Source organism: Mus caroli, unplaced genomic scaffold, assembly GCF_978045245.1.
Source record: "Mus caroli unplaced genomic scaffold, Mus_caroli_1 scaffold_5, whole genome shotgun sequence".
NCBI classification, from domain to species: domain Eukaryota; kingdom Metazoa; phylum Chordata; class Mammalia; order Rodentia; family Muridae; genus Mus; species Mus caroli.
Genome location: NW_028227260.1, coordinates 16,953,902 through 16,975,611, shown reverse-complemented (window position 1 = coordinate 16,975,611; position 21,710 = coordinate 16,953,902). Strand labels below are relative to the sequence as shown.

The following is a 21,710-nucleotide window of genomic DNA, read 5'->3' as shown; positions in this document are numbered from 1 at the left end:
ATTACACAGTACTTCCCCATGCTTACCTGATATCTTTTGTGGTTTCTGTTATTGTTCTACTTATTTTTGGTCTCTGGTGATTTTTCTTTTTTTTTTTTTTTTTTTTTGGTTTTTCGAGACAGGGTTTCTCTGTGTAGTCCTGGCTGTCCTGGAACTCACTCTGTATACCAGGCTGGCCTCGAACTCAGAAATCCGCCTGCCTCTGCCTCCCAAGTGCTGGGATTAAAGGCGTGCGCCACCACGCCCGGCTCTGGTGATTTTTCTTCTTGCCTCTCATTTCCAATCTTTATAGGATCCTCTTCCTCTGTTGATCCATTAAATATTGCCTGTCCCAGGGTTTTTATCTTCGCCACTTTTTTTTTCAAACATAAACAGTGTACTTTATTAAAAATATAATTGTAACACAATAACTTAGTAATGACAAATCAAATACTATAACAAGATATGGACAAAACTAATGAAGAGGAATTGCTTCAGCTCACTAGTGATCTCCTTTAAACAGGAAAGGCTGCTAGTGTAGTGGTTCTGGCCCCATCTGCACAACACAGGGATAAAGAATCGGTGCAAAAAAACAAAACAAAAACCTATGTGTAAAGCCACCTTCAAATAATTGAATGAGATCTCTAGGACTAGGGCAGTGATGGCTAAAGTGCTATCAGTGTTGAGAACTACAGGTCTAAAATAATATAAACAATATAAAAAATGTCCTCAAAACAAAATCAGTAAACTGACCAGATCATTTCTTTCATCTCAGAAAAGGGAGCAGGGGCAGGCATCTGCTTCCTACTGTTCTCTATCCATTGTTTGGCTATATTCATTGCTTATACTGTTTTAATAAACAGCAAACAGTGAAAGGTAAAACAAGCTACCCAAATGGAAATTCTCACTAGTTTAAATTTACACTCTTGTAAAACAAGGTTAGCTTTCAGAGACAATCTCACATTTTAATTTTGCATCGATACTTGTCTCCTATTTGTTCAACCAAAGGGATCCAATAAGATGTACTAGCAAGTATTTATGAGCATCAGCTGTATTAACGTATTCGTTCCATGCACCACAAATAAGCTTTGTGGTGCAAAGGATCATTTGACAGAATAAGTGTGGAAGACCTGAGTGCTTCCTCTGAAACTGTCAAAACATTCTTTTCCAAGATAAGCATCTTCAAAGTCAAGAGTGTGAACAAAACCTTTTTCATTAAAAATGCATACACAGAGTACTTTGTCTGCAGCTGTACCACACCCTCGATAACTCTCCATTAGGAGATTCAGTAGCCATTAGTTATTTATCCCAAAACTCTCAGTTTTCAGGTTTGAGAAAAGAATCATATCAAATATATAAAAGAACTTTTTCCTTAGGTCGCCTCAAATTCATTGAATCCCATTTCTTCAGATCCTTCTGTCAGGACTCCATGTCAATCTCAACTCCTTCATTCTTGTCCTCAAGTGTATCTGTCAGGCTGTTTGCACTCACATCTTCAAGAGCTGGCAGATAAATAGGTGGCAGAGGGTACCTCCAATACTGGAATGTATTATACTGCCAAAACTCTTCAGTCTGGCTTGTGCATCCTGTCGGCTACCTGCGGGCTGCCCACCGCTCTCTACTCTGTTGCTGCTGCCCAGGGCCCGGGGTTCCTCCTGCTCTCCAGGAAGTGGCTCTCCGGGCTCCAGCTCTTGTCTGTGTTCCCAACCGCTGGGTCCCTTATGGGGCACAGAGGCAGGCTCCGCCAGGTCACCGCGTCCCCCTGGCGCTTGAGGGGCCGAGCCACCCCAGATGGCGGGACCCAGAGCGGCCGCTCCTCGGGGAAGTCCCAGAGCAGGAGCAGCTTCCAAGGCACGCAGAACGTGAGCGGCTCAGTCGCATGCAGCTTGGCCATGAGCCAGGGACGGGGGGTTGCGCGGGCGGCAGCTGGAGGGAGGAGGGCAGAGGGCAGCACGGAGCTAGGTTGTTTCGAGGGCATAGGGGACATTGAGGGGGAGCTGCAGCGCAGCACTGAGATTTGAACCTGCACTGTGATGCGTGCGCATATCTCTTCGGCCCTTTTGAAGGCTACCTTTTCTCATTCTACAGATATCATCCCATCTATTTTCAGCCCTTCTCTTGCTATGAGTACTTTGAATTCCTGTGAAACTACATTTGCCTGCTTCCTCTGAGTTCCAGGTTGTCTTCCTATCTACTGGATATCTTCCTTTGGATGTCCTATTAGGCTTCTCAAATCCAACATCTTGGGCTGGGAGTTATAGCTCAGTAATAGAGTGCTAGCTATTCCCAACTCTGAACAAACAAAGAAACAAACAAACATTTCAGTGCGGTTGGTCCATTTTCCTCTTGCTGTATTTTTCCCCACTAAGCTAGGAACTTTGCATTTATTCAAGTCTTGTTAGAGCTGTATTTTTATCTCTTGAATCTTTTTTCTCTCCCATTCTACTACTATGACCACACGTCAGACTCACAAAGATATCTGGGAACTTTTAAATGGAGTTTCTTGCCTTCAACATCTCAGGCCCCAGTGTACCCCTAACATTCGGCAGAGTTCTGATGAACCATATCAGAACTTTGTGAACAGGCTATTGATTTCAGCTAGTAGAATCCTTGGAAATTCGGACACCGGAAGTCCTTTCGTTATGCAATTGGCTTAGGAGAATGCTAACGCAATGTGCCGAGCTGCGATTCAACCGCATAAGGGACAGACAGATTTGGCGGGATATGGAATAGTTAACTATCGTTTAGCATGAATTACTGAGCAGACTTTGTCCTGAGAATACTAAGACCCATTGAAGGAGATCATGGTGGCAAAAACAGGAACCCAAATCAATGCATAACTGTAATGCAAATTTAAATAAGTTCATATTCATAAGTACATAGAACTGTACTTGCTAAATATATGATGCATGTTAAGATATAGAGAGTATACAGAGGTCTGCAGGACAGTGTAGGAGCCAAGAGTGTGGTTGGGAAAGAGGGAGAGCTGAGAAAAACAACAGCTTCACGATTAGGAAAGAGTTGGGGTAAAATAGTTAGCTGAGTCCTGTGCTTACTTCCTCTTTTCTGGGGGTGTTCCATTCATACTGTCAGATATGTGCTAGGTTTTTACTCTGTTTTGGCACTGTTTCCTTGCTGTTCCAAAAAACTACGGTGAGGGTGGGCTTTGGAATTTGATTTCCTTACTAAATCTACAACCTAGGGAACAAAGTAAAGGATCTCCAGACGAATTAAGTTTATAAAAGTCTTTAAGGCCAGGTGTAGTAGAGATGCTGGTAATGCCAGCCACCTAAGAGATGAGGCAGGGGCTGGAGAGATGGATCAGCAATTAAGAGCTCTAGCTGCCAGGTTTAATTTTCAAAATCTACATGGCGGGTCATAACTGACTGTTTATTTAACTCTAATTCCAGGGAATTTATTACCCTCTTCTGACCTCGTGCTCCTTAGTTTTATGTCATGTTGACACAAGCTAATCTAATCAGAGAGGAGGGATCCACAGTTGAGAAAATGCCATCATAAGATTGGACTGTAGGCAGGCCTATAGGACATTTTCTTAAGTAGTGATTGACAGAGGAGGGCATAGCCCATTGTGGGTGGTACCATTCCTGGGCTGGTGGTCCTGGGTTCTAAAAGAAAGCAGGCTGAGCAAGCCATGGAAAGCAAGACAACAAGTAGCACCCCTCCATTGGCCTCTGCATCATATCCTGCCTCCAAGTTCCTGCCCTGTTTGAGTTTGTGTATTGAATTCCTTCAGCAATGAACAATAATGTGGAAGTCTAAACCAAAATTAACCCTTTCCTCTCCTTCTTGCTTTTAGTCATGGTGTTTCATCATAGCAATAGAAACTCTAACTAGGACCGACTTCTACAGCTTCTTGCATAAATGTGGCACATATACACACACTCAGGCACACACATAAACACATTAAACAAATGAGCATTATTAAAAAGAGGGGAAATGTTTTTGTCAGGGCTGAAGGCTTACATGTATAACTCAAGTACTTAGGAGGATGAGTTAGAAGAATCACCCACCACAAGTTTGAAAGCATCCTAGAAACAGTGAATTCCAGGCCAGTCAGGGCAATGGAATGAGACCTTGACTCAATTAAAAATATCTTTGGTTCTAGGATAAAAGTATTAGAGAACTTTATTGAAAATAAAGACCTTTTGTGAATTTCAAAGAGAACTGTAAATTGAAGGAATAATTCTGCTTTTCTGTTATTCTCTTCTGGTTCCATACAGTTCTTGTTTGCTACATGCACAACCGCAATCATTCTACCAAGATGTCTCCTTTATCAATAGTTACAGTCCTGGTGGACAAGATTGGTAAGCAAGATCAGCTTCTCTGCATACTTAGAATTTTCAGTAATTGTAAAGTATTATTGGGATTGGGGGAAATTGTTTTCCATATAGGGGATTTTAATGTATATATGAAAACAGACTATAACATGATATTTATATAGTTAGGTGGGAGAATTTTACTTGATCCTAGTTTTTATAGTCTTTTCATGGTCTCCAGTTTCCACAAAGACTTTTAAATTTGTTTTGTATGCTAAAAAAAGATTTTAGTTTTAAAGATAAGAAATATAGTATAATTGCAGCTTTTCAAATGATATTGTTCCCTTATAGTATAGACATTTCTGATATGGTTTGGGTGGATCTTAAATTTCTGTTTTGCAGATATGTGTAAACACAGCTTAAGCCCTGAACAGGACATTAAGTTCACTGGCCATGTTAGCTGGGTTGGAAATACATCCATGGAAGTGAAGATGAAAATGTTCCAAGTATGTATGTACCCGAAGATTCCCTCACTGTTCAAATATAATCAACTAGTCTCACTTGAGGAAAAACTGTATTCGTGGATAGATGTGCAGTCCACAGCTTTGAAACAATTGACAGTTTAAGGGGAGTTAGCATCTTCCTGCTGCACAAAGACTGACACATCATCTGTTACTGACATATCTATGACTTTGTAGTCATACAACTATACATTAAGGTGCTTGTTTTTGGTTTTGCTCAGGAGGATTTCACAAAAGTCTGTTATATTAGATATTAATTGGATTGATTACTTGATGACTTTCCTGGAGCTGGTGTACCACAAAATACCACAACAACAGGTGGCTTCAAAATCCCAGCAGTTTATTGTTTGTTTTTGGAGACTTTAATTCCCAAACCAAGGTGTCAGCTGCAGAGTCACATTTCTTCTGAAAACTGTAGGAGCTTATCTTTGCTACATCTTCTTGGTTTCAGGAGGCTTTTCTGCTTTTACCATTGCATGGTTTTCATGCATCTATATCTCTGCGTCTTTTCTCTTATTAATATGATTATCGTATTGGATTGAAGGCCCACTCCAATATGAACTCATGGTTTATTGCTCTCTTCTTTTGGGAGAAGGTTTTATGTAGTTCAGGCTGGCCTTAAACTGGTACCCAATTTTAAAATAGCTGTTGGTGGCTTTGCCATTGTCACAACTAGTGTGGCAACCTTACAGAAGCAGTTGGAGGCTTTTGTGTTGTTTGGGGGTTTTGTTTTTCTGAGTCAAGTTCATCTCCTGTACTCTAAGCTGACTTCAAATTCCTAATTCTTTTGCTTCTACTTCTCGAGAGTTGGGATAGCATGTGCCACAATGTCTGGGTTAATTGCTTTCTTTCTTTCTTTCTTTCTTTCTTTCTTTCTTTCTTTCTTTCTTTCTTTCTTTCTTTCTCTTTCTTTCTTTCTTTCTCTTTCTTTCTTTCTTTCTTTCTTTCTTTCTTTCTTTCTTTCTTTTTTTTTTTTCCTTTTTCTTCTTTTTTAAGACAGAACCTTAGTTTGTAACACAGGCTGTTCTGGAACTCATAGCAACCCTTCTGCCGTAGCCTCACAAATGCTGGGATTATAGTCAAGAGTTGCTACACTTGGCTTTCATTTTATCTAATTATGTCTATAATGTCCATGTTCTCAAATATTCCCACCTATAGGTCTGGAGGTTGAGACTTCCTCATACCTTTTCAGGGATGAAAGACCCCCTTCAATTCTTTGCTTTTTTTTGGTACTTGGGATTAGACTCATGTTCTTATACATACTAGGCAAATGCTTTACCATTGAGCCATCCTTCCCATCTTCTGTCTCTTAGATTTTTTTCATCCTTTTTCCATGATATCGCCTGAACCTTGGACAGGGTGATAATAGATGTTCCATTTAGGGCTGTCTATCATTTTTTGATTAGTTGATTAGGCAGCTGAAGGTATTGATGCCTGCCAGCACTTGTGAGGCCAAGACAGAAGGATCATGAGTTTAGGATGGTCATTGACTATGCAACAAGTTCAAGAAGGCCAGCCTGGGCTACGTGAGACCCTGTCTCAAAATACAAAACAAATAGATCAAGAGCATCCTCCTCCAAATGGTCAAACTCATGTGTGAGCCCCCTTTAGTGAACTTTTATTTACCTAGACTATACATATATAGGCCTCAAATCAAAAACTGGAATTTTTATCTGTTATAAGAGTTATGTAAGCTATCCAAGTGATCATCTTTAGCAGTTTGAGGAGAAACCTGGAAAATGTAAGCAGCTTTGGGAGGGCGTTTTTGCTTTAAGTACTTTCCCTATTTATAGAGAGCAAAGGTCTGTTTTTTAGAACTCTACTAAGTACCATATATGGCCTGATTCCCCACACGATGGCAAACATTGCCCTCATTAGGATCCTGCTTTACATAGTAGCACACAAAGAATTCGTTTTCATTATGGCAGGTTATTTTTCTTTTCTTTAAGTGTGTGGAGATCAGTGGTCAATTTTGTGAAGTTAGTACTTTGTTTACAACTTTATGTGGGTTCTTAGTATCAGACTCAAGTTATCAGGTTAGCACTGTGAGACCCTTACTGCTGAGCTATCTTGCTAGTCCTATTATGGCACTTTTCAATCAAAATTTGTCTTTTGTCGTCCTCCCACTGGCCCCTTCTTCCACATTACTGCCTTCTTGTGTTTCCCCTCCCTCCCTTCCACTCTGGCTCCCTCTCCTTCTTCCTTCTTTCCTTCCTTTCTTTTTTCTTGAGACAATGTTTCCCCTTATAGCCTGATTTGTAGACCAGGCTTGCCTCAAATTCACAGAGGTATGTATGGCTCTGCCCCCTCACTTTGTGTAATTAAAGGCATGGGCAACCACCTTTTCTTTACATTGTCATGTCATATAATGACCTCTTTAATTTTTGTTTCAGGCTTAGGATTCTCCTTTAGTATAGTAGCCTTTAAGGGGGTCCCTTTTGCTTCCTTTAGCACAAGTTTTTTTTTTAAGTTCCTTGTCCCTTTAGATTCTGATGTAATTACATAAATGTCTGAATAAGATCTCAGATCATTTCATCTTTTGTTTTTGTAAAATATAATTATAGAAGGCTAATTTTTGTTTTTAAATTCTTGAGACTGAGTTCTATACTTGCACTGGATGATTTTGGTGTGTCCTCTAGACTTTCTGAATAAGTATACTGGTAGTATTAAAACAGGAAAAGTAGAGAGCATCAGTAAGAAAATTTTAGGATCAAGACAGGAGGGCCTGGAGCCTATGTCATATATAGAAGTGGCTATTACTTAGATGCTTATGAAGACAATTTAATGGTAACATTAATAAGAGCTGAAGAGCTAGTGGGGCAGAGAACCTGGACTTTTTATGGCACCACAGGTTGGTGCTGGATAGGTCCATGGTTAAAGGCACTGGTTGTTATTATGTATAACCCTGGTTTAGTTCCCAACTCCAATTCCAGGCATTCTGATGTCTTCTGGATTCTGCTGGCAGCATTGCATGCACATGCTGTATGGACATTCATGCAGGCAAAACACCATACACATAAAATGAAGTAAATTAATTCAACAAAATTTTTAAAAATTGACGTACTTGGCCAGAGACTACTGGAATTTGTCAGGTTTCCCCACCCCCCCTGGACAGTATGTTTAATGGCATCTATTTGAGTAGACCCTACTAACTCGCATATTACTCGAGTCCTTGTTTATGTTTAGTCCCGTTTAATGTTATCAATGCTTCTATGCTTTAGTTATAGTTTGGCTGTCCAGTGTGTCTTCACCCAGCAAGATATGCATCGCTTAGAGTCTACCTTCTGGATTTCTTGTGGTCTCTCTGGTCAGAAGAACAGATGATTTACTGGAATTCTAGGGCCCTTTTAGTCGAGTCTGTTTTCCTTTGGGTCCTAGTTGATGCTGCAAGGAATGGATCAAAACATTAGCTTCCTCCTCCTCTTCCTCCTCCTCCTCCTCCTCGTTTCTTCTTCGGATTTCTCCTCAAAGCTTTGCTTGTTTAACCTGCTGAAAAAAATTCAGTCTTCCTTTCCTTTCCCCTTTCCCCTTTCCTTTCTTTTCCTTTCTTTTCCTTTCTTTTCTTTTCCTTTCCTTTCCTTTCCTTTCCTTTCCTTTCCTTTCCTTTCCTTTCCTTTCCTTTCCTTTCCTTTCCTCCCTCCCTCCCTCCCTCCTCTTTCCCTTCCTTTCTTTCTTTCTTTTTTTTTTTTTTTTTTTACAGCTCACAAAGTTAACAGCTTTATTAAATGCCAGGGAGAAATCCCAGAGGCGTTTCTCTGCTGAATTTATTTTTTTTTAAATTTTTAATATTTTTATTACATATTTTCCTCAATTACATTTCCAATGTTATCCCAAAAGTCCCCCATAGCGCCCCCCACTTCCCTACCCACCCATTCCCATTCTTTTGGCCCTGGCATTCCCCTATATTGGGGCATATAAAGTTTGCAAGTCCAATGGGCCTCTCTTTCCATTGATGGCCGACTAGGCCATCTTTCGATACATATGCAGCTAGAGACAAGAGCTCCAGAGTTCTGCTTAGTACATCATGTTGTTCCAACAATAGGGTTGCAGATCCCTTTAGCTCCTTGGGTACTTTCTCTAGCTTCTCCATTGGGAGCCCTGTGATACATCCAATAGCTGACTGTGAACATCCACTCCTGTGTTTGCTAGGCCCCGGCATCGTCTCACAAGAGACAGCTATATTTGGGTCCTTTCAGCAAAATCTTGCTAGTGTATGCAATGGTGTCAGCGTTTAGAAGCTGCTTATGGGATGGATCCCTGGATACGGCAGTCTCTAAATGGTCCATCCTTTCATCACAGCTACGAACTTTGTCTCTGTAACTCCTTCCCTGGGTGTTTTGTTCCCAATTCTAAGAAGGGGCACAGTGTCCACACTTTGGTCTTCATTCTTCTTGAGTTTCATGCGTTTAGCAAATTGTATCTCATATCTTGGGTATCCTAAGTTTTGGGCTAATATCCACTTATCAGTGAATACATATTGTGTGAGTTCTTTTGTGATTGTGTTACTTCACTCAAGATGATGCCCTCCAGGTCCATCCATTTGGCTAGGAATTTCATAAATTCATTCTTTTTAATAGCTGAGTAGTACTCCATTGTGTACATGTACCATAATTTCTGTATCCATTCCTCTGTTGAGGGACATCTGGGTTCTTTCCAGCTTCTGGCTATTATAAATAGGGCTGCTATGAACATAGTGGAGCATGTGTCCTTTTTACCGGTTGGGACATCTTCTGGATATATGCCCAGGAGAGGTATTGCTGGATCCTCCGGTAGTACTATGTCCAATTTTCTGAGGAACCGCCAAACTGATTTCCAGAGTGGTTGTACAAGCTTGCAATCCCACCAACAATGGAGGAGTGTTCCTCTTTCTCCACATCCTCGCCAGCATCTGCTGTCACCTGAATTTTTGATCTTAGCCATTCTGACTGGTGTGAGGTGGAATCTCAGGGTTGTTTTGATTTGCATTTCCCTGATGATTAAGGATGTTGAATAAAGCTTCTGCAAGGCTAAAGACACCATCAATAAGACAAAAAAACCACCAACAGATTGGGAAAGGATCTTCACCTATCCTAAATCAGATAAGGGACTAATATCCAATATATATAAAGAACTCAAGAAGGTGGACTCCAGAAAGTCAAGTAACCCCATTAAAAAATGGGGCTCAGAACTGAACAAAGAATTCTCACCTGAGGAATCCCTTCCTTTCTTAATAGAGGCAGGACCACAGTTGTAAAGGAGTATAATCACACAAGCTAGCCTGAGACCCACTAGACTAGCCCCACACTCACAGGCACTGTTCTGCTTCAGCGTTCCAAGTTACTAGGTTTTCAAGCATGTGCCACCACACCTGGCCAGTTGTCTCAGTTAAGAGGTAGTAGTATCTTTTAATTTTGACATGGGTATAACATTTGGATAAAGCTTAGACTTGGAGTACTTTTAGTTCTTAGGGATCTGACCTTTGAATCTGTATTCACACATAAGGTGTTGACTATACTATATAGTAATTTAAAATGGTGATGATGATGCAGATGTAGATGATGCTGCAACATGGTACGTCTTCCCAATAAATACATTTCTTACAATTTTGTTTTTCTTTTCTTTGTTCTTTAGCTGCACAATGATGAGAAATATTGGCCTGTTTTGGATGCAACCTTTGTAATGGTGGCTCGAGATTCTGAAAATAAGGGGTAATTGCTGCTTTTTTATAATTCCATAATTTGAAAAACTTCAATGAAACATAAGACTAAAGAGAAAACTAATGAGTTTCTATATGCCTGTGACCTGAGTTTAACAGATTTAATTGCAACATGTTTGAAAAATTCATATTTTCTTTCTAAAGAACAAATATTTTAAAACAAATTTCATACATGATGACATTTTACCTTAGAATACTTTAGTGTAGGCATTTACTTTATTGAATACATACCCTATGTCCTGAGTAAACCCACTTTCCATATTCCCCAGGCTGTAGGAGTCACTGGTTTTCTTTCAGACTGACTTGGTTTTAGCATAGATGAGAGAACACGTGGTACTTGTTTTCCTGTCTTTGGCTCATTTCCTTAACATAATACACTTTAGTTCAGTATACTTTCTTGCAGAGGACGTTCTCCCTGACACGTGAATTGTATATGTGTATGCCATTTCACTTTTGCATTCATTAGCTGATGGATTCCTAAGCTGTCTCAATTATCTTAGTGGTTGTTAATAGTGCTACATACATAGGGGTGTATAGCTATCTCTGGTATGCTAATTTAATTTTCTTTAAATATATACAGACAAGAGATACATGGGCTATGTAGCATATCTATTTCTAAGAAGAAAGTTCTTTATGATGACTGTACTAATTTGCATTCCTTCCAAGAATATCTACAATTTTTTTCCTCTGTATCAGTGTTAGTATTAATTTCTTTTTTTTCTTTTTTTTTAATTAGGTAATTTCCTCAATTACATTTCCAATGCTATCCAAAAAGTCCCCAATACACTCCCCCCCCCCAGTCCCCCACCCACCCACCCCCATCCCTTGGCCCTGGCATTCCCCTGTACTGGGGCATATAAAGTTGGCAAGTCCAATTGAACTAACTAGTATTAATTTCTTAAAGTAAAAATAGCCACTTGGGGTGAATTGTTACCTCATTTGACTTGCTGACTCACTCTCTAATAGCTAAAGATATTAAAGACTTTTTCAGTTACTTGTTAGCCACTTCTATTTCTTTTGTTGAGAGTTATTGAGATCATTTGCCCATTTTGAAAAATCAGTTTATTACATTTTTTGAGTAACATATATTCTGGATATCAACTCTGTCTAAAATGCATGTTTGTGAAGCTTTTTCTCCCATTCTTTTGGTCCTTTCTGTATTCTGTTGAGTTTTTCCTTTACTCAATAGAATCTTTTTATTTTGATGTAATCTCATTTGCTTATTTTTTTCATTTATTTTTTTTTTATTATTATTATTTTTGTTTTGGCCTAGAGATACCTTACCAAAAGTCCTTACCCATTTCAGTGTCCTGGAGCGTTCCTGTTTTCTTGTGATGGTTTCAAGTCTTAGATTTAAGTGTTTCGCTCATTCTTTTGTTTGTTTTTTTTTTTTTTTGACACCAAGTTTCTCCATGTAACAAGTTTCTCTGGCTATTCTGAAACTCATTCTGTAAACCAGGCTGGCCTCCAACCAGAGATCCACTTGCCTATACCTCCTGAGTACTGGGATTAAAGGTGTGTACCACCACTGCTAGGCTATGTTATGTTTTGTAAGTGCTGAGAGATGACTGTAGTTTCTTTCTTTTGCATATGGATATTGGGTTTCCCAGCATCATTTGTTGAAGACTGTCCTTTGTACTACATAATGTAGGTGTGTTATTGTTCTTGTAATCTTTCTATTCTCTTCAACTGATCTGTAAGTTCTTTGATGGCAGTAATGTCCTGTTTTACATTCTAAATCTATGCAATATGCTTATTTGTTTTTTGACACAGGGTCTAATATATAATATAGCCCAAGCTGTCCTTAAACTCTGTGTAGCTGAGAATGATCTTGAAGTTTATCTTAATTCTGGGTATTATAGGCATGTATCATCACCAGTACCCAACTGTTTGTGTGATTGGGAGGCAAAGTCTAGCAATTATCTTGTGCTTACATTGAACTCACTATGTGGGTCGGATTGGTCTTAAACTTGCTATCTTCCTGCATCAGCTTCCTAAAAGCTAGGATGCTAGGTGTTTGCCATCATACCAGGCCTATAATATATCTTGAATTCAGGTACTGTGATACCAAAACTGGCTATTTTCTTAAATAACTTTTGTCACCATGCTAGAAACTTATTTCTCTGGTATCATGTTTGGTGAGCTTGTATGAGACCCTGAGTTTGATACACAGCACTGAAAAAAAACTCAAAAATTCAAAAATAGCTTTATTGAAATATAATTCATATACTATGTGATTCACCTATTAAAGTGTACAATTTGGATTTTGGTATACTTACAAGTTGTACATTCTCTAAAGTGTGCTTTAATCTAGCCTACTTGTGTGTCTCCATTACCCACATTTTGTATTGTTAACATGTTGTAAGGCTGGGCTAGTACACAAAATATCCTACTTCCTGGATTTACCTTGTCGTTTCCTCATGATGTCTTACTTCTTTTTATTTGGTACCCTGCACTTATTATATCCTGTATCTGAAGTACAATCAAGCTTCATGTTAGATTCAGTCAAGATGCTAAGGAGAGCAAATTTTCAGTGTTACTGTTCCTGAATGTTGCGCCAGAATGTGAATTCAGTAGGTTCCACCTGGCATGTTGCTGAGATTGATCTGTGTATTCAACAAGGATGGGCTGATCTCTCCACAGTGGAGTTCAGGTTTTCTTCGTGTATTCTTCTTAATCTTTTGATTGGATACTTCTTCTTCCATATTTTCAATTTATTTATTTACTTGATTGATTGACTGTGTGTTGTGTTTGTATGTGTGTGTGTGTGTGTGTGTGTGTGTGTGTAGTTTAAGAGACAGCTTCTGGAAATTGGTTCTCAATTTCTTGTGGGTTTCAGGGTTTAAACTCAAGCTGTCAGTCAGACTTGGTAGCAGGTACCTTCATCTAATGAACCCTCTTAAAATACACCCTCCTCACATTAGTTAATTTTAATGTACATAATTGATCATTGCTATAATCATTGTCATTGGAATATACAAGACAACTTTTAAATTCTGCCATTTCCCCTTCATTTATTAGTTTGAGTTCTGTAAAGGAAGCTTTCCCTTATCTATTAAGGCCATTGGATTTGTTAAAAATTATATGCATTTTTCAGAATAAAGACTTGATCAATTAGCTAATAACATGATATTCCCATTTCTTTCTTTGGAAAGCTGTTTGACTTTCATGGACAAGGTATATTATGTATATTCAAATCAACTGTAGTCCTTGCTCTTCTTGATGTTCAGGATGTGTTGTCTTTGGCTAGAGGGGGTGAGACATCTTTGTTCTTTCAGACTATCCCCACTAGCCTTTTGTTTTGTTTTATTTTTAATTTCTGACAATTCGTATTTATGAAAGTAACATTTCATTGCATTATTTTCCTCGTTAATCATGGAAGTGGGGGCTAGAGAGATGGTTCAGCAGTTAAGAGCACTGGCTGCTTGTCCAGAGGATCTGGGTTCAATTCCTAGCACCTACAGCTGTTTATAAGTTCCATTCCAGGGGATCTAATATCTTCTCACAGACATGTGTGCAGGCAAAATACCAGTGCACATAAAATGAAAAAAAAAAAAAAGGAAGAAGATTTAAGCAAATAATGAAAAAAAAATTGCCTTTTTATTAATCATACTCCAACCACCAAGATTTCAACAGGATTTTGAGTTTCAGTTCCCTGTCCCTTTTTATTTATTCTTAGATCACTGCATAGACACACACACACACAATGTACTTTGATCATATTTACCTTTTAGTCCATCTTATTTATGCCCATTCTTCTTCTTCCTAGTTCTGCTGAACCCCCTTTTCACAAGAAGTCTCTCTCCTACTTTCCTATCTTTTTCTGACCTGCTGGGTTCATTTAGGGCTATTTACATGAGTGTGAGTGATGCTGAAAAAAAAAAAAAAAGAGAATTCTCTATTTAGCTCTGTACCCCATTTTAAAATTGGGTTTTTTGAATTGTTGGTGTCAAATTTCTTGAGTTCTTTATATATTTTGGATATTATCTCATTGTCAAATGTAGGGTTGGTGAAGATCTTTTCCCAGTCTGTAGCCTGCTGTTTAGTTCTGTTGACAGTGTCCTTTGCCTTACAGAAGATTTTCAGCTTCATGAAGTCCCACTTATCAATTGTTGATCTTAGAGCCTGTGCCATTGGTGTTCTGTTCAGGAAAATTTCCCCTGGGCCAATGCATTTGAGGCTCTTTGCCACCTTCTCTTCTTTTGTATTCAGTGTATCTGGTTTTATGTTGAGATCTTTGATTCACTTGAACTTGAGTTTTGTTCAAGGTGATACATATAGATCAATTTACAGTCTTCTGCATGCAGACATCAGTTTGACCAGCACCATTTGTTGGAAGATGCTCTCTTTTTCCGTTGTATGGTTTTAACTTCTTTGACAAAAATCAAGTGTCCATAGGTGTGTGGTTTTATTTCAGTGTCTTTAATTCTACTCCATTGATCAACCTGTCTGTTTCTGTACCAGTACTATGCAGTTCTTATCACTATTGCTCTGTAGTACAGCTTTTGGTCAGGGATGGTGATTCCACCAGAGGTTCTTTTATTGTTTAGAATGGTTTTTGCTATCCTGGGTTTTTTGTTTTTTCATATGAACTTGAGAATTACCCTTTTGAGGTCTGTAAAAAATGTGTTGGAATTTTGATGGGAATTACATTGAATCTGTACATTGCTTTTGGTAAGGTAGCCATTTTCACTATGTTAATCCAACCATTCACTATGTTAATCCAACCAATCCACAAGTATGGGAGATCTTTCCATATTCTGAGGTCTTCTTCAATTTCTTTCATCAGAGATTTGAAGTTCTTGTCATACAGATCTTGTTTGGTTTGACTTACCCCCAAGTTATTCTGTATTATTTGTGGCTATTGTAAAGGGTTTTGTTTCCCTAATTTCTTTCTCAGCCCATTTATCAATTGTATTAAGGAGGGCTACTGATTTATTTGAGTTAATTTTATATCCAGGCACTTTGCTGAAGTTATTTATCAGCTGTAGGATTTCTTGGTGAAATTTTGGGGCAGGGCAGAGTCCATGGAGCAGGGTATTGTGGGGTCCTAACAGGTGGGGGTATTGGGGTGGGGGTCTCACCTGTGTCCCTGGTTACTGCAGGTGCGCTGGGAGACAGACAGGGCTGTGGGGTTGGGGACAGTGCTGATTCTTTTTTTTTTTATTACATATTTTCCTCAATTACATTTCCAATGCTATCCCAAAAGTCCCCCATACCGCCCCCCACTTCCCTACCCTCCCATTCCCATTCTTTTGGCCCTGGCATTCCCCTATATTGGGGCATATAAAGTTTGCAAGTCCAATGGGCCTCTCTTTCCAGTGATGGCCAACTAGGCCATCTTTCGATACATATGCAGCTAGAGACAAGAGCTCCGGGGTACTGGTTAGTTCATCATGTTGTTCCAACTATAGGGTTGCAGATCCCTTTAGCTCCTTGGGTACTTTCTCTAGCTTCTCCATTGGGAGCCCTGTGATACATCCAATCGCTGACTGTGAGCATCCACTCCTGTGTTTGCTAGGCCCCTGCATAGTCTCACAAGAGACAGCTATCTAATGCAAGTAGAAGTACAGGCAGAAAGGGAGCTCCTTTGTTTCTTTAAGGCAGTGGTTCTCAACCTGTGTGTTGCGACCCCCTTACAAGTAGTATATCAGATGTTTACAATTCCTAACAATAGCAAAAATATAGTTATGAAGTAGCAACGAAATATTATGGTTGGGGGTCCCCACAACATGAGGAACTGTATTAAATGGTCACAGAATTAGGAACGTTGGGAACCATTACTTGAAACAGTTTAAATTTTATTTATTTATTGAAGCATACATGCATGTGATATGGCACATGTTTGGAGGTAAGAGGAAAACTTCCAGGAGTCAGCTGTGTCCTGCCATGTGGTTCTGAGGAATAAAATTCACCAGGTCACCAGGGTGGTCAGCAGGTCCTTTATGAGCTATGGTATTACTGGTCTTATACAATGTTTTGTATGTGTTATGTAATATCTTAATTTCTTTTCCTGTTGCTGTGGTAAAATACCCTGACAAAGGAATTTAGGGGACAAAGGGTTTGGTGTTGCTTGCAGGTCAAGATAGAGAAGTCAGGGTAGCAGGAGCTGAAAGCTGCTCCATTGCATCCACAATCAGGCAGCAGATAACAGTGAATGAATGCTAGTATTCAGCTCACGTTTTCTATTTTCTATAGTCCCAGATCCCAGCAAGAAAAGGATGCCACCCATAATGGGCTGGTCTTCCCACCTTGTAATCAAGGTAATCTTCCATAGGTATGCCTAGAAACTAACATAATCTAGATAATCCTTTACATGTCCATCCAGGGACCTAACTTCCAGGTGATAACATATTCTGTCAGACTGGTAACACTATCACATGCATTCATTGTACATAATGATGTATCATAAAGACATTTTTGTACAACTGGATTATATAGGCTTGGATCATATTGACCAAAACCATCTTTTTAGTTCACCTTTCTTCCTCTGTATTTCCCCAGATAGTCTTGGTTCTAATTTCATGTCATATATGTGTGTGTGTGTGTATGTATATATACATTCATATATGTATATATACATATATGTCTATGTGTATATGTGTATATCTATACATATATGTATAGATATACATATATGTATATATAAAATTTAGTATTTTGGCTTGAAATCTAAGATTCACAAATGATATACGTTGGATTCCTTCATTATAGTGAAGAACTCTCCTTAATTTTTTTTTAGTTCTGATGAATTCATTCTTTTATTTTGAAGAATTTTTATTTTTTATTTTATTTATCATTTTAATGATTCATCATATTTATTATTTGTTTTATTCTTTTATTTTGAGAAATTTTTAACGATGCAGTTAACCCTTGTATACATTTTGCCTAAATTCCCTGGTCAGCATAGTACCACATTTGTCTTCCTTTCTTACCATTTGTAAATATACACATGGATCATTTTTTCCTAAATCATTTAAATGTAAGTTTTGGTTGACTTCACCTGTCACTAGTTTAGTGTGTGTCTCATGAGAACAAAGTAATCCTACTACATGATTCCAATGCCTTTATATCAAAATGTTTCCAAGATATTTAACAGTATAGCAATTATATAAATCTAATATATGATCCATACTTGGATTTCATCATATTTCCCTAAAATATCCTCATGAACTTCTGCCCCAGATTCAGGATCCATCAAAGCAGTGGTTCTCAACCTTCCTGACATTGGTACTCTTTAATGCAGTTCCTCATGTTGTAGTGACCCACAACTATAAAATTATTTTGTTGTTACTTCATCACTGTTATGACTCATGATATAAATGTCTGATATTCGGATACCTGCTATGCAACCCTTGTGGGAGTCACAGCTAACGGGTTGAGAACTGAAGCACTAAAAGGTCCTGCATTACATTTGCCTATTGTGTTTGTTTAGCAGAAGTACCCCTACTGTTTTCTCCCTTTGAAGACATTGAGATTTTTGTAGGGTTCATACTAAACTCGTATTTGTGTTCTCATGAGTAGAATCAGGTTTATAGTGGCAAGTACCTGTATCCTGTTTTCTTTGTCCCTTTTTTGGACAGGGCCTTATGGACGTCAGGCTGGACTCAACTCATTATGATGATGATCTTGGATTTCTAGTCCTCCTTCCCCTGTCTCTCATGTGCTAGGATTACAGGCATATGCTGCTATGCAAAAAATCAGTATTCTTTTTATAATATGAACTTTCTAGTGTATAGTTAGGTATCTATAAGCAGGTTTACTTAATTGTTCTAGTCTCCTTGTGTGAGGCTACCAGTGAGCATTACATAAAACAAATGGCAAGAGAAGACATTTTCATGTTGGTAATGCTGGTCCCTAGGACCTTACGCATGCCAGACCCAGCACTCAACCATTGAGACATAACCCTGATGAAAACCTTAAAACTAGGAGGCAGTTATTCATCTTAATTTTTTATTAGATAATAGCATACACTGTGGGTTTTTTTTTTTTTTTTTTAGTTTTGTGTTATTTATTTATTTATGGCCAGATTGGCCTAAGTCTTGACATCCTCCTGTCTCATCATCTCTAATGTTGGGATTACAGAGGTGAATCATCAAGCCACTATCTTAACCTAAAATTTTCTGTTTTCTTTAGGCCGGCATTTGTAAATCCACTCATTCCGGAAAATAAAGACGAAGAAGAGCTCTTTAAACAAGGAGAATGTATGTTATTTTTCCTATAGTGAAAAAAAAAAATAAGTATACTAATTTTACTATAGAAGGGACTATTGAAGATTATATGGATTCCTTATAATAGTCAAATGCTTTACCCATGCCAGGATTTTTTTGATAGACAAGTGAATATTTATTTATTATCCCATGGAGCTCATGCTTTGAACAATTTTATTGATGGCACAGTATTAAGTGAAGCAATTTGTCTTTTCATTTTTTACTGATTGAGAATTTCATACATGTATATAATACATTTTGGTTAAGTCTCTCCCCCCCAACCTCCCTTCATTTTCTTCCTTCCTCACCCACTGCCCTCTTTTCCCTTCTTACTTCATATATTCTTTTTTAAACTCATTAAATCCACTTATTGCTGCCAGTATGGGCATGGATGCAGAGCCATTTACTGGAACACAGGTAGCTATTTTTTTATGAAATGGGAAGTATATCTTAGTTGTGTAAGTACTAGTCAGATCAGGGCTGTAGATCAGGATGATAACCAGTGTTCTCATACTAAACCGATAGAATTTCCATCTGAAAGAAAATAGGCTGGACAGATGGCTCAGCAGTTAAGAACACTGCTTCTCTTCCAGAGGACAGGGGTTCAATTCCCAGCATGTACATGGCAGTTCACAACTATCTGTAACTCCAGTTCCAGTGCTCCTGACACCATCATACAGACATACATAAAATCAAAATACATTAAAAAAAAGTAAATCACTAATGCCAGTACTTTGGAGGCAGAGGCAGGCAAATTTCTGAGTTCGAGGCCAGCTTGGTCTACATAGCAAGTTCTAGGACAGCCAGGGATACACAGAGAAACCCTGTCTCGAAAAACCAAAAATAGATATATAGATATGTAGATTTTAAAAAAAGAAAAAAAATACTCAGTGGGATTTTTTTTTTTTTTTGGTGGTGTTGGGTTTGGAACCCAGGGCCTTGTACATGTGAATAAAGTGCTTTAGTATTGAACTATGTCCCAGCTCCATCTCTGGAAATTTTATGTGATTGCTGTGGTCTTCCCTTGGATATATGCATAAATTATTCTGGTATGATTTTGAATCTGAGAAATACTTTGTAGGTCACAAGGCACCATAGATGCTATGGGGTGACCTTCCTGATCATACTTCTTCATTTTGTATGCTTCAGTGAACAAGAGCCGAAGGATTGCCTTTAGTACCAGTTCATTGCTGAAAGTGGCTCCCAGTTCTGAGGAGAGGAATATCATACATGAACTGTTTCTTAGCACACTGGATCCAAAGTAAGTTAAGATTGTGAGACTCCCAAGTTGAGAAAGTATTCGAGTGCAAGGTCTTTTCCAGAGCCACACTTGTCATGTTTGTAACCAATTTCTTTTCAACAGTGAAAAACATGGCATTAACAGGGTTTATTTAATTCATTTCCACTTGCACAGGACTATAAGTTTTCAGAGTCGAATTTTGCCTCCTAAAGCAGTGTGGATGGAGGATACAAAACTCAAGAGCTTGGATATTTGTCACCCTCAGGTACTAGAACTTTGTGAGCAGTCTTCTGAATCTGATGGATTGCATTCATGATAATTGTCTAAACTTTGGCACATGTTTAAATGGACATTTTCTATAGCATTGTTAATTTCTTTGTTTTCTATATAAGGGATAACCACAGAGTTTTATTAGTACTCATTTATGTTTTTTAGGAACGAAACGTATTCAATCGGATCTTTGGTGGTTTTCTTATGAGAAAAGCATATGAACTTGCATGGGCTACTGCTTGTAGCTTTGGGTAAGTTCAAGTTAAGTTACCTTCTGAGAAGTCACTTTCTCCAGTCTACTAAAAGGAAACATTTTAAACCAGTCTGGGTATGAACTACACTATAGGATTATACCTTATATAAGATCTCTGTGTACTTGGGGGTGGGGAGATTATCATACTAGTGGCAAATGTAAGAGATGACACTGACCTTATACGTCCCAAATCACTCTTTCTTTTCCTTTTTACATATTGCCATATTTTTTTCAGTAGGTCTTTAATCAATGGGCTAAGTCAGTCAGGGAAACAGTTTTATGAAATCAAAGCCAAATGCCTCTGATAATGTTCTTTAGTGTAAAACTTTCATTATATATTCCTAGATAATGTTATATATCAATACAGTATATTTGGAGCATATTGAGCCCCAAAATTTTGCTTTTAATTAATATCACACTCATAGTAGCTGCATTTGATAATTTCCCCTTTTTTGATCATTTCTTTTGATCATTGATATTTTACATCAGTGAATTGTTAAGGGAAATATTTGAGACCTGAATTTTGCAACTCACTCCAATTTTGGGCTTTCTCCAATAGAGGTTCCCGGCCATATGTGGTAACAGTAGATGATATCATGTTTCAGAAACCTGTTGAAGTTGGTTCATTGCTCTTTCTTTCTTCACAGGTAGGTGTATCATGAGGGGTGAAAAGTGTTTTTTTTTTTGTTTTGTTTTGTTTTTGTTTTTGTTTTTGTCATTTGGGTCTGGAAAAGAAGTTTTTACCTTTTGTGTTTCTCTTATGACTGGTTTCCTTCCCCATTCTTAAAGCAACTGACAAAATCTTGTGTCTATAATCTTTTAGGTATGCTTCACCCAGGACCATTACATTCAAGTTAGAGTCCATAGCGAAGTGTCCTCTCTTGACAGTCGTGAGCATATGACCACCAATGTCTTTCATTTTACATTCATGTCGGAAAAAGAAGTACCCTTGATTTTCCCTAAAACATATGGAGGTAAGTTGTGATGATTGTTTCCTTCTAATGAGAAGAAGAAATTCTCAACACCACCCCAGCACCCCCCTGTGGGATGGGACTGAGGCCAGGGATTTGCATATGTTAGGCAAGTACTCTGTCATTGAGCTATATTCTCAGCCCTTTTCTTTTAAATGAGCCTTGATCCCAGGGATTCACATGAGCTGGACATGTGCTCTACCACTGAGCTATATTCCTAGCCCTCTTGCTTTTAAATTATCCTCACCAGTGTCTCCAAGCCTGTTAGCCCATGCACATGTCTTTGGGAGATTA

At 38.5% G+C, this 21,710-nt stretch overlaps 1 protein-coding gene and 1 pseudogene across 1 annotated transcript in view; one reads left to right on the top strand and one right to left on the bottom strand.

Moving 5' to 3' along the window:
• The window catches only part of Acot9 (acyl-CoA thioesterase 9), a 39,556-nt gene that overhangs the window by 17,360 nt on the left and 486 nt on the right, over window positions 1–21,710 (top strand). Inside the window, exons 6-14 of the mRNA XM_021153108.2 lie at window positions 4,221–4,304; window positions 4,659–4,762; window positions 10,388–10,464; window positions 18,609–18,676; window positions 19,832–19,943; window positions 20,097–20,187; window positions 20,358–20,443; window positions 21,005–21,092; window positions 21,269–21,419. Of these exons, the coding sequence (XP_021008767.1) occupies window positions 4,221–4,304; window positions 4,659–4,762; window positions 10,388–10,464; window positions 18,609–18,676; window positions 19,832–19,943; window positions 20,097–20,187; window positions 20,358–20,443; window positions 21,005–21,092; window positions 21,269–21,419 (861 nt within the window). The remainder of the gene's footprint in view (window positions 1–4,220; window positions 4,305–4,658; window positions 4,763–10,387; window positions 10,465–18,608; window positions 18,677–19,831; window positions 19,944–20,096; window positions 20,188–20,357; window positions 20,444–21,004; window positions 21,093–21,268; window positions 21,420–21,710) is intronic.
• Window positions 1,399–1,891, bottom strand: LOC110286621 (uncharacterized protein C9orf40 homolog pseudogene; annotated as a pseudogene).